At 41.6% G+C, this 12,057-nt stretch overlaps 1 protein-coding gene across 5 annotated transcripts in view; it reads right to left on the bottom strand.

Moving 5' to 3' along the window:
• Positions 1 to 12,057, bottom strand: part of NECAB1 (N-terminal EF-hand calcium binding protein 1) — a 70,605-nt gene that overhangs the window by 12,868 nt on the left and 45,680 nt on the right. For all 5 annotated transcript variants that reach the window (XM_075415884.1, XM_075415882.1, XM_075415886.1 and 2 more), the window contains 3 exons: positions 6,028 to 6,164; positions 3,501 to 3,613; positions 1,151 to 1,227 (listed from right to left, as the gene is read on the bottom strand). In XM_075415884.1, the coding sequence (XP_075271999.1) occupies positions 1,151 to 1,227; positions 3,501 to 3,613; positions 6,028 to 6,164 (327 nt within the window). The remainder of the gene's footprint in view (positions 1 to 1,150; positions 1,228 to 3,500; positions 3,614 to 6,027; positions 6,165 to 12,057) is intronic.

Here is a 12,057-nt window from a genome sequence, read left to right on the forward strand (position 1 = left end):
GTAGGATCAGGCTGCTGCATGTCCACTTTTCCACGAGTGCTGCATGTCTGTTTGCAGGTGTTGGTGAGCGTCACCCATGCTGCTGTGCATGGATCCACGTCTTTGGAGCATGGGCACAGCCTCGCTGCTGGTGAGCGCTGGCCTGCAGGGAGGGGCAGCATCAGCCGCTCTGGGACTGGAGCAACTCCTGGGTCTGAGAGCGCTTCAACCAAAAACCTCACCTTAGTGGACCAGGAGGAAGAAATCCCCTGGGTCCCCAAATCCACTGAATTCAGCTACTCCCTTAGCACCTATCTGAAATTGTCTGTCTGTCCTTCAATAGGGACACCTTATGTAGAGAACAAGATAGGAATTTATACCTTACTTTTTCTTCTGCTCTTCCTTTTTCTCCAAAAAAACCCCAAACAACTCACCACACACAGACATAAGCCAACTTTTAAAACCTAGGGTAGCAATAAATCTGATTGGAAACCAAAGAAATAGATATTTTCTGTACAGACAGATGTTACTCAGGTTTTTGCAAGCCCTGGGAAGCCATGATATCGTTGGCTTAGACGGGACGGGTCGTTTGTCAGACTCCTGGAGGGCTCTGCTTTGGCGTGGGAACCACAGGCGGTCTCAGGGCACTGGGGCCGCTTCCACGGTTCCCAGGCGCGATTTGCATCAGCTTTTGGTTGAACTGTATTTATCAGGAAAGTGTTTTAATCTCTATAAATTAGTATTCGCTGACAGGGAAGGAGGAAACAAAACTTTCTCTCAAGATTTAGTGGGAAAGTTTGGAGAGGAAGTGGAAAAAATTAGATCCTAAAAGGAGAGGCTTGCCCCATGTTCCCCAGAACAAGCATAACTAAGTACAATAATATCCTCCAGTCATAGAATAATGTGACTTTTCCAATCTATCTGAAAAGTTGGATCTGTGGTGATGGGAAGGGACAAGGGGAGCTTGGGAAAACCATGTCATGCTCTCATGAAATAGGAAAGAAGGTAAAAGGGTACGCAGACATTTAATGAGTGCTAGCTCTCTTAGGTGATGTTGAAGTTTCACTAATTATTGATTGGAAAGACTGCAACTGGGATACTGAAAGCAGGTGTGGTTTAAGGATTGCTTTACTGAGAATAAGAGAACAAACAGGTGAAAAGAAATGCACACCTTCTTTTCCAGCCTGTCAATCAGCTTTTGGAGTCTGTTTATCTGGGTCATCCACTGGCTGTCTTCCTCAATCCAACCTGTGGAAAATAATGAACATTTATAAAATGTTAATAAATGCTGGAACATAGTGTATTCATTTATTTTATAAAAAAGTTTAGCCTATCTTGCAATTTATTCTGCTTCTTCAAGACTGTGCTGCAACTACTTCAGGGTTCATTTAGGTGCAATTGCAGGAAAGCATGATTTTAACTATATGAATTATTTTCTTTCTTTTTAAGATAGAATAGAATCAAAACTACATTCTAGATTAATGCCAGTGCTTTTGAAATCATACTGATACCTGAAGAAAGGAGTGCTCTCCTTTGCAGATGGAATGAGCTCATAACCTGAGCACCTTCTGCTCAAAATGCAAAATCAGCTTGGGTGTGTGTGTGTGGGGGGGGGGGGGGGGTAGTGTGTGTGTGTGTGTGTGTGTGTTTTAAAGCTTTCTCTGTCTTAATATTTTTCTTAGTTTGCCATTTTTTAATCTTCTTTACATGCAAGTTTGTATAACAGTACGAGTCAGGTCTTGGGCTGCATAGCAAGCCTGTCTCTGGGATTCCTTTCAAATACATCCCATGGAGGGACCACGTGCTGTGTCTTTTCTCAGTTCCTCTTTCCCCTGAGAGCACTGGTGAAGGTGAAAGAAATGCAGTCAAGCCTGTCTAAAATATCCTGGCGTGGCCAATACAACTTTGGTGGTAGGATCTTTCCTCCTCCTGCAGGGAGACAGCAGACCTACTGTAGGGCCCCGACATTTCCATGGTAGGCCTGTTGCTGTTCTTAGGGTCCTGATACGGTGCTTCCAGCAGGATTCCAGGATTGTTGAAAAGTTAAGAGTATATGTGTGCCTTCCCAGTGAAAAACTACAGTCTTCTGAGCAGCAGAAAAGAACTAATTGGGTGCACACATGCAGCTAAATGATCTGGGTTTCAAGGATCACAGAATCACAGAATGGTAGGGGCTAGAAGGAACCTCTGTGGGTCATCTAGTCCAACCCCCCTGCTGAAGCAAGGTCACCTACAGCAGACTGCACAGGACCTTGTCCAGGCGGGTCTTGAATATCTCCAGAGAAGGAGACTCCACAACCTCCCTGGGCAGCCTGTTCCAGTGCTCCGTCACCCTCAGAGGGAAGAAGTTCTTCCTCATGTTCAGACGGAACTTCCTGTGCTTCAGTTTGAGCCCGTTGCCCCTTGTCCTGTTGCTGGGCACCACTGAAAAGAGCTTGGCCCCATCCTCCTGACACCCACCCTTGAGATGTTTATAAGCATATGTTAGGTACCCTCACAGCCTTCTCTTCTTCAGGCTGAACAACCCCAGCTCCCTCAGCCTCTTCTCGCAGGAGAGATGCTCCAGTCCCCTCACCATTCTCGTAGCCCTCCGCTGGACTCTCTCCAGTAGCTCCTCATCTTTCTTGAAGTGGGGAGCCCAGAACTGGACAGAGTACTCCAGATGGGGCCTCACTAGGGCAGAGTAGAGGGGAAGGAGAACCTCCTTCGACCTACTGGCCACACTCCTCTTAATGCATCCCAGGATTCCATTGGCTTTCTTGGCAGCCAGGGCACACTGCTGGCTCATGGTTAACCTGTCGTCCACGAGCACTCCCAGGTCCCTCTCCGCAGAGCTGCTCTCCAGCAGGTCCGCCCCAAGCCTGTACTGGTGCATGGGGTTGTTCCTACTGAGGTTTCTGACATGGCATGTTGAGGAATCCTGATATTGAGGGATTCCTGAAGGAGCTGCCTAACATAATCGTAGAATCGTAGAATGTCTTGTATGCATTGGGAATAAGGGGTTTTCATTCATAAAAGGTTCATTCAGCTGCAACAGCTGTTTTTATACTGAGGGCTTTTCAGTTTTGTTACAGTCATCTGCATCATCTTAAAGGAAATCTTCTTTTCCTTCAGGTTTTGTATTTGCTCTTTCTGTTTCTTGTTTGTTCACCTCAGCTGATCTAAGTCATGACAGAAACTTGGTTTTGTGTAAATTATAGCCTTCACCTTTTCATTCTTATCTGCAGGCTGCAAATATTCCCTAAGAAATGTTGCATCAAACCACAGCCCCAAAACAATATCATGGTTTGGCCCATAATTATGTACTTATTTATTATCAGTTCAGATCTATGGATACATGTTTATTTTCCTTACAGTTTGAGCTAATACCTTCTATGTTAAACTGAAGATTGATTTCTGTCACTAAGGTATATTGGTTACCATGTCTAAACTACATATTAGAGAGAGATAGATGTATATTTTTCTGTATATGTGTGTGTATGCACGTGTTTTACATATCTTTAATATGTGAAATACCATACCTGTGCTAAAATGAGGGCTATTCGGCAACAGGCTGTTGTTCCTCTGAAGCCTTCGAACTGAGCGTTTTCCTGGCCATTGAATTGAGAGCGCTTCTGGTTCTGTTGAGCCTTGTCTGCACAGAAAGACAGGAGACTTCATAAGGTAAAATGTGGGAGAGCTCTCCTCTCTCTGTTCTCAAAAAATATTCACTTCTGAATTAAAAAAGGAGACGTACCTATTAAGGGCATTGAATTATTTTCCAGATTTTCATTATTACTAATTAGTTGTGTTTAGGTTGCTAGGCACTAGAGCAGCAAAAATAACCAAAAGGACGGTTAAGGTGGCACAAACCTATCTTTTATGGAGAGAAAGCTCAAGGTCAGTGTCTGTCTGTGATGTGGTTCTGACCTGGCCTAAGGAACCATTCACACCGTTTCTTCGTTCACGGGAGTTTCGTAATGTCTCTGCAGAGGAACTGGGGTCACAGGAACAGCTAGAAGCGAGATATGAACTTTAAACACTGACCCCTTCAGCTTAAGGATTTAAAAGATGAACAACAGCATGTATCCATTAATAAGGAAGGAAAACCAATTAGAATTAGCTAATATTGGATAGAGGGCAGATACATTTCTGGGACCAGTGTTGAAACACAACAGATACAGAAATGACTTATGTTTGTACTGCAGTGACAGAGTCATTGAAGCTTGAGAGTTGCTGTGAGAGCTGAAGGCTGTGTCTATGTGGTTCTTCATCATCCAGCTGGAAAGCGATGCAGTACCAGGACTACGGTTAGTTTTGAACAATTAGTTGGATGAGTGGTTGCAAAGAATATTAGACAGTAGCCTAAACAGTTCAGTAAATAATTCCCAGGTCACTGCTTTGGAAAGCTCTCTGGTCCCCTGAAGCACAGAATGAAGGCTCACCAAAAGTGCACACACTATGTTAAGGAGATGTTTTAGGATGGTATTTTCTGCGGCATAAAATCCCTTCACAGTAACCCAAATTATGGCAGTTCCCCACTGTAAGCACTCGTAAATTAGTTTAGGATTGTCTTGATGGGATTTTGGTTTAGACAGTTTGCCCCTGAGTTAAGTTACAGATAATTGAAGATGATTTCACAAAGGGACTGGGGTATCTGCACTAGGAACTAACTCATTTTCTCCAAAATATCTGTAAAGTGCTGAGTTTGCCTGGCTTTTCTGGCTCTATCTCAGAAAATGGGGAAGATGGTATTTGGCTTAACAGTGTCACAACTCTCTCTGATTTCCTTTGCCATAAACCAAATACACCATCCAAGAGGATATTTCTGAGTAACTGTACTGAGAAAACTGGAAAAAGAAGTCTCCACAATACCCTACCAGTCAATGCAGATGAGAAAGCTGGCAGCAAAAGGGATGGTCATATCACCCAATTCTACACACTCAAGTGAGTAGTCTGAGTTACTCAGATGGTCTTACTAGATTGTATTTCCAGAAAGGCTGTCCCAAAAGGCAAGTCAGAGAAGAAATCAATCATTACTCCAAGGGTGTTAGAGCACATGCATTAGGCTCCAGCTCTGAACTGGCCATTGGAGACTTCTTTCTCTCCCATCAGTTGTGTGGGGAACCTGGAAAGACGTATGTGTGAATGGAGGGGCATATATACTGTGCGTACTTGATGCACTCTCAGCCTTTCAAAACCTGTTTGATTCCTGCGGTCGAGCTGCTGGCACAAAAGCTCAGTGTATTATTCATGTACTTCAGAGATCTCAAAACCAACAGCAAAACAAACAAGAAAATTACATTTCCAAAAAAAAGGATGAAAAAGCAATGCATTTTAAAACATATGAAACGTTGAGATCTTTGTCTATGAAACATAACAGCTTGTATTTTGCTTTCCCTATCATCTTTACAACAGCATACTGAGGAGAACAAATCCACAGTCCAAGTACCTTTTAAAAAATGTTTTGATCCTTGATCCTACAAACACTAATCTATGAGGTTCTGGAATTAAATTCAGCTAAACCCCTTGGACGGATATAGGTTACCCAGGTGACTGGGAGTTTACAGAGTTAGATGGTAACTAATACTATGGCCCTACGTTCTAGGAAGAAATTGTAACAAGCAAGCACCTGGCTATATCTCCTCTTAACATTGGGATCATTGTGCAACCAGGAATGAAACAAAAATCATAAAGCTGGAAGAAACAAACAAGGAGACGGTCAATGGTCTTGGTAATTTCAGAGCTCTTCGCGTTGTAGTGGTCTGTTTTCAGCATTTGATATTGAATAGTCAATGGATTTAAAAAGAAGTCAAAGGAGCAGAGCCTAGGATATAACAATATGGTCCTCCTACATGCAGCCCACCACAGGATCAGACTGGAACCTGCTTGTATTTGTTTTCAGGAAAACTCCTATTAGTGAGTTCCTATATGGAATAAAAAGAGTATCCTTGTTTCTCCTATTATTCCCTACATCAGGTTGCCAGATGGAATGTAGAAGGGTCTTGGAGGTTCACAGTGACCCTACTCCTCACCGCCTCCATACAGCTGGGCAGAAGGTTTGCTCACCTCTCCTGCCGAGTCTGCTCCTCCGTGGTTTCCATGGCACACTCCAGGGAGCTCTGGAGGGACTGAAGCTGGTTCAGTGTTTCCTTCAAAAGAAAGCGAGTCACAAACTGCTCCAGATTAGAAGCTTCCTGATAGTCCTAAAAATTACATGAAAAAGAAAAAGGTAAGGATTTGCCTGCTAGGTTAGAAATACGTGATGGAAGATTCAGACAATTCAGAAAGGAAGCAGCTTAGATGTTTTTGTGCTTATGCATGCAAAACATATAAGCAACTTTTATGTTTCCTGACAAAAAGACCTCTGAATTTCCAGCTATGGGCACTGATCCCTCCCAAGCTGAGAGGCGCTGAGGTACCCAGTGGCACGACAGTTTCTACTCAAAAAACCCCCTTTTCCTTACATTTCTTAACTCCAGTTGATGGCAGTACCACATCACTTCTTAAGTGTGGAAAAGCAAAGATACAATTGACAACCATGGAAGGGAATTTGAAGTTTTTATTCAGATCCACTCCTGTGAATAGATGTTTATCTAGACCACTGGCCTGCCTCTGAAAGTGATTATGGGAATAGTCTTTGAGCAGGGCATGTACTTAGCGGTACTGCCCTGCAAAACTCCACCAGCAGTTTGGCTGAAGGACTGCCTGTGCCAGAGAGACTGCCTGCTGAATTTAGCAGTCTTTGACTGAAGAGCTACTGGAGAGAGTCCAGCGGAGGGCTACGAGGATGATGAGGGGACTGGAACATCTCCCCTACGAGGAGAGGTTGAGGGAACTGGGCTTGTTCAGCCTGAAGAAGAGAAGGCTGCGAGGGGACCTTATAAATGCTTACAAATATCTGAAGGGTGGGTGTCAGGAGGATGGGGCCAAGCTCTTTTCAGTGGTGCCCAGTGACAGGACAAGGGGCAATGGGCACAAACTGAGGCACAGGAAGTTCCGTCTGAACATGAGGAAGAACTTCTTCCCTCTGAGGGTGACGGAGCACTGGAACAGGCTGCCCAGGGAGGTTGTGGATTCTCCTTCTCTGGAGATATTCAAGACCCACCTGGACAAGGTCCTGTGCAGCTTGCTGTAGGTGACCCTGCTTCGGCAGGAGGGTTGGACTAGATGGCCCACAGAGGTCCCTTCCAACCCCTACTATTCTGTGATTCTGTGATTCTGTGACTGATTTTTCTTCCTTTGATTTGTTTAATTATTTTTGAAACCGCGTATCTATATATTTCACAACTACATGAAATGCATCTAAATGTTCTTTCAGTTGGAGCTTGTTTTTTAGAAAAGTTTGCACCTATATTTAGCAGTCTGTAATGGTTCTTTGTGTAATGATATTTCCAATATATTTTATGTGTTCAAAAATATTTATGCCTATTTTGTGTATATAATTTCAGAAATAAATTCTTATGCCTACTCTCTCCCTGGCCCAATGAATGATGGGGTCAACTCTAAGGTTTCTGGCAAGGCCAGACCTGCAAAACCCAGTTCTGCAGTGACATGCAGGTAGTGCTGTGTGAGGCGGGGTGACCCATACAATAATATAAACACCCTCTTTGTTGTTTTCTCATTAATAAATGTAATAGCGTAGATAGAGCAGACCCCTAGAACCTCCACTTACTGTGTAGAACTCCCATCAGGAACAGAGAAGGAAAATGGACTTCCATCTCTTAAATGCTGAATTAATTCATTGGCTGCTATTCTGATGAAAGTACTTTGGCACCCATTTTTCATATGCCCTACGTCTGCTTATGTGTGCAGAAAACCCACTCAGCTGATCTTGAAAGCCTTCGGGTACAATTCCATCTGAAATAGTTTTATAAAATATGAGGTGCATTGAATGAAACATTTCTCTAGTCATCACATTTGAAGATACATGATGGTCTGTTATCTCCAAGCTTTAAAGAAAACGTCGTTTGAATGGTGTTGCCTCCTACTCTAGCTGAAAACTCATTTGAGTATTTTTGGCAAGGCATATATGGGTAATTTTAAGCTCTTCCCTGTTCTTCCCAATGTGAATTACAGCTGAAATGCCTTTTTGACTTTTAGACTTCTCAGAATTTCTGCATGTCTGTGTTTGCAATAAGAACAGAAGTACGGAATGTTTTGAAATTTAAATGTAAAATAGAAGATTGTAAGATAATAGCTTTAAAAGCATTTTGCTCTCAAATGAGAGCATTCTATTCACAATATATGTTATTAAGTTAGTTCTTATTGGAAGACTTCTGCTGCAGAAATCTCAGATGTTAAACCTCATCAGAAGTTACTTATGTAGCCAGGAGCTTCATTGTCTTCTATATTTTCTTCTTTTCTCTTCAGATTAATTAGGTGTGAGCCACTCTTCGACAAATAATTTCTTATTTACACATTTTTAAAATAGATACTCATGGGAGATTGTCTGTCTACCTTTTGAGTGGATACCTGAGACTTACACCAGTCCTATAAATAATATTTATGGCAACCTTTATGATTACTAAATCTTATGCTATAGAAAAGCTGATTTTTTTTTCTTCTAAATTGTCTCCATTGTAACTGATTTAAAACTTTGGTGCACCTGACAGAGATCATTTAATTTCCAAACATTTTGATTCTCTGCGGCATGTTAGAACAACGTGTACGAATCTATGTACCATGGGCAGCTAAATAAAACCCTGCAGCAGAAATCCAGGGTATGTTTTAAAAACATGACAGAACTGACCATTTCTTGTAGGTTTTTGAATACCAAAGCAGTCTCACATGAGGAGGATAATTCTGGGCATCCAAAAAGTAAATGCTACAGACACCTCCATATAGCTTCCTGATCATCGTCATGGCAAATCTGATACCGGCGTGGTGAATTACAACTTGAAATGTACATCAGTAGAGCTTCATTTTGCAGACTGTTCAGGTGGGCCCTCACTGGGGGTGGGGGAGAGATCATATAAATATTAGCTGTGTAATACTTGCTACTGTCTGAGGCTGGCTGCTTTTTGACTCCTTCAGAAATGCTTTCTTGCATCTGAAATTTATTAAGGTTTTTTTCCTCAGAACTACTCCAGGTTTGTGCATTGCACCAGGATTTAGGTTTTTTTCTTCCTGTTCTGTTGTCCTGCAAATTCTATATTTAAAGGCTTCCTTTATTCCTTCCTTCCTATGGAAAAGATCTATGTGATCTTTAAATATGGCTTAGAGTTACCTTATCAGGTACACAGAGCATTTTTATAAAGATGTGCTGGGCAGGCAGGATGCTAACATCATCTGTGGGAGTCTAGAATTATTAAACACTCTTTCCTTATGTATGTTTTACCCAAATATTGGTGTTTACGACTGTTCTATGTGGAATTACTTAACTGTCTTAACGCACCCAATTGGGCAAATGTCTACTCAATATTTTTCTTTAAATAATGGCTCTGAGCCCAGCAATTCTGAGCTCACAGCAATGCTGGGCTACTTCGACTCCTGGCCGCTGAAAGATAACTACTCCTACCCATCCCTCTAAAATTCTTTGAAGATCATGGAAGAAGATATTCACCATATATAAATTGTCAGAATTATTATAATTTAAGTCATGAAGGGAAGAAGATTGTCCCTTACAATTCAACTTAAACCTCAACTCTAGCTCTCAGAAATGAGGAATTACCAGCCATGCTTTGTCATCGTTTCACCACTCTACTGCCTACAGAAAAGTGCCTTCATTTGCATTTTACTGAAGGCACACTGGTACAAGATTTCACTAGAAGAAAGAAAATGTTAATTCTGAATTAAGAAAAATGTGTATCAATTTATTAAATATGCGTTATGGTAGAATCAGCTTAACTGGTATGCCCAGCATTTGTATTGTCAGTATACTGTGCTACCAAATAATAATGAGACCCACTGATGGCGTCTGCACGTGAACTAGAAAAACGGCCTGTTTCTTGAATTTCATTAGTGGTAAATTACCGGTCATTAGCATATACATTATACTGCACAGCAGTTTGGGCAGTCCAGAAGAAATAAGTCTGTGTTAACATATCGTTCTGCTTATTAATTTTACTGATTGTGAGTGAATGAGGGTAATTTTCCACATCTTCCTCATCAAGAGACAACTGTGACCTTTGTGAGCAGCGAAGATTTGAGTTTCCATGAATGCAACTGAAAATACACATAATTAGTGATTTCCCTGTGGAAAAGGTCACCATGGTCTTTAAACCTGGCTTACAGCTATATTAAAAGGTGCAGGAGAGGTTCTCCTTTTATAAAGGCAGAGTAGGCAGGGCTTAAGTATCTCCTAAGGGAGTCCACACCTCAGGGCTTCCACAGGTTCAGCAACTCTCTCGATCCTCTCACTCCCTGGTGCCAGCCCCAATCCTCTCGCCTGGAGTGACCTGACACCACGCCGATCCACTTACCAGAAGAGCAGCTCCCTGAGATGGGGAAGGAGGGAGATACCTGTGTTCATTTACTTGGGGCAAGCAAACTAACTCAGTTGGGACAAAAAATGACTCTGAAATCTCTCAGAAGGAGTGGGAGCTTAGGCAAGAGCTCCACAAACTTAGCGGGAAAGGATGTCTGGCTGTCATCTAACCCATCTCCCTGTTCAGAGCAGGGCCAACTTCAAAGCCAGTTCAGGCTGCTTGGGGACATGTCAGCTGAGTTTGGAACATCTCCAAGGATGGAGACCACACCACCGCTCTGGTCCACTGTTGCACAACCCTCTCTGTGCAAAGTATTTTCCGTATGTCTTGTCAGCGTTTTCCCTTCCTCAAGCTGTAGCTGTTGCCTCTTGTGTGTTTGCCATGCACCCCTGAAAAAGACAATGTTGTTTCGTCTCCTCTACAACCCCTCTTCAAGTAGTAGAACTACATCTTCCTTGAGCCTCTTCTCCAGGCTGAACAAACCTGGTCCCCTTGGCCTCTCCTTTCTATATTGCTATTTCGCTGTAGAGTAGTTTATGTTATTTAACACTTTATAACTTCTTTATTTGTACTTTATTTTATTTGTAACATTACTGAGAATAGTTATTTATTACTGTTACATTACTTTGCAATTTTCTGTTTTCTATTTTAAATGTCATATCAACATAATTTCATAAAAACTATTTATGCTTATCTTTACAGAAAATACACCCAAGGCAACTGAAAAGTAGTTATCATTGAATAAAATTCAGTAAGGAATAATCTATTTAAATTTCCCTTGATCATGGAATGTCTCCTGCCCTGTGTGTTTAGATCTTACTGGGACAATGCCCTGGGTTACAACTTTAAATTGAGAATATTAAATTAGAATAACTGTACTAAAATGAGAATGAAAAAGAATTCAAGACTTTTTTTATTTCAGTCACTAAGATCTAATTCTTCAGACTGTAGGATGCAGTCAGAACAAAGTCAGAAGAAAATCATAATTTCAACAGAAGCCAGATCCAGAGATGCTCACTGTGTTGACTTCACACAAATGCAGCTTTTACAGCTTCCTCATTCTAAGAGTGAGCAAAGGCGTAACATGCCAAACTATTAAATAGATTCAACTTCAATTTTAGAGTGTGGCACAAACTTTACAAGTTTATCAAAGTATTGTGTTTGGAATAAATTACATGTTTAAATTCTGCCTATAACTGGAGCAGCGGCAATCTTTACTAACCACTTGCAGTACTGACATAAGGGCAATGAAATAAAATAGTCAGCTATGGGTGATTAGAGAATATTGACACACATTTCTAATAGCATCCATCAGAATAGCACAAGAGTCTATCACTCTACTGGGATTATTGAAAAAGTAATATACTCTTATTGCAATAATAGTATGTACAAAATTCATGCATGGATAAAAAGTAACTCCTATTTAACTGTCATGAAGTGCACCGTGCAGCTTAGAGCCAAGAAACTGTGTTTTGGCCGTGTTTTATATCAGCAAGTAGCAGGGATACCTGTAAAGCCACTGCTCCTGGGAGAAGGTTGTAAGAATACAAGGAAAACATCAAAGCTGTTGGTGGTTTTGATGGGTATCGACAGGAGAATGGCTAGGTTAAATATTTCTTTTTCTGCTGTGAAGCTATTTCTGTACATTTTTACAATTAAAGGCATGGAT

Source organism: Opisthocomus hoazin, chromosome 3 (genome assembly GCF_030867145.1).
Source record: "Opisthocomus hoazin isolate bOpiHoa1 chromosome 3, bOpiHoa1.hap1, whole genome shotgun sequence".
Taxonomy (NCBI): Eukaryota; Metazoa; Chordata; class Aves; order Opisthocomiformes; family Opisthocomidae; genus Opisthocomus; species Opisthocomus hoazin.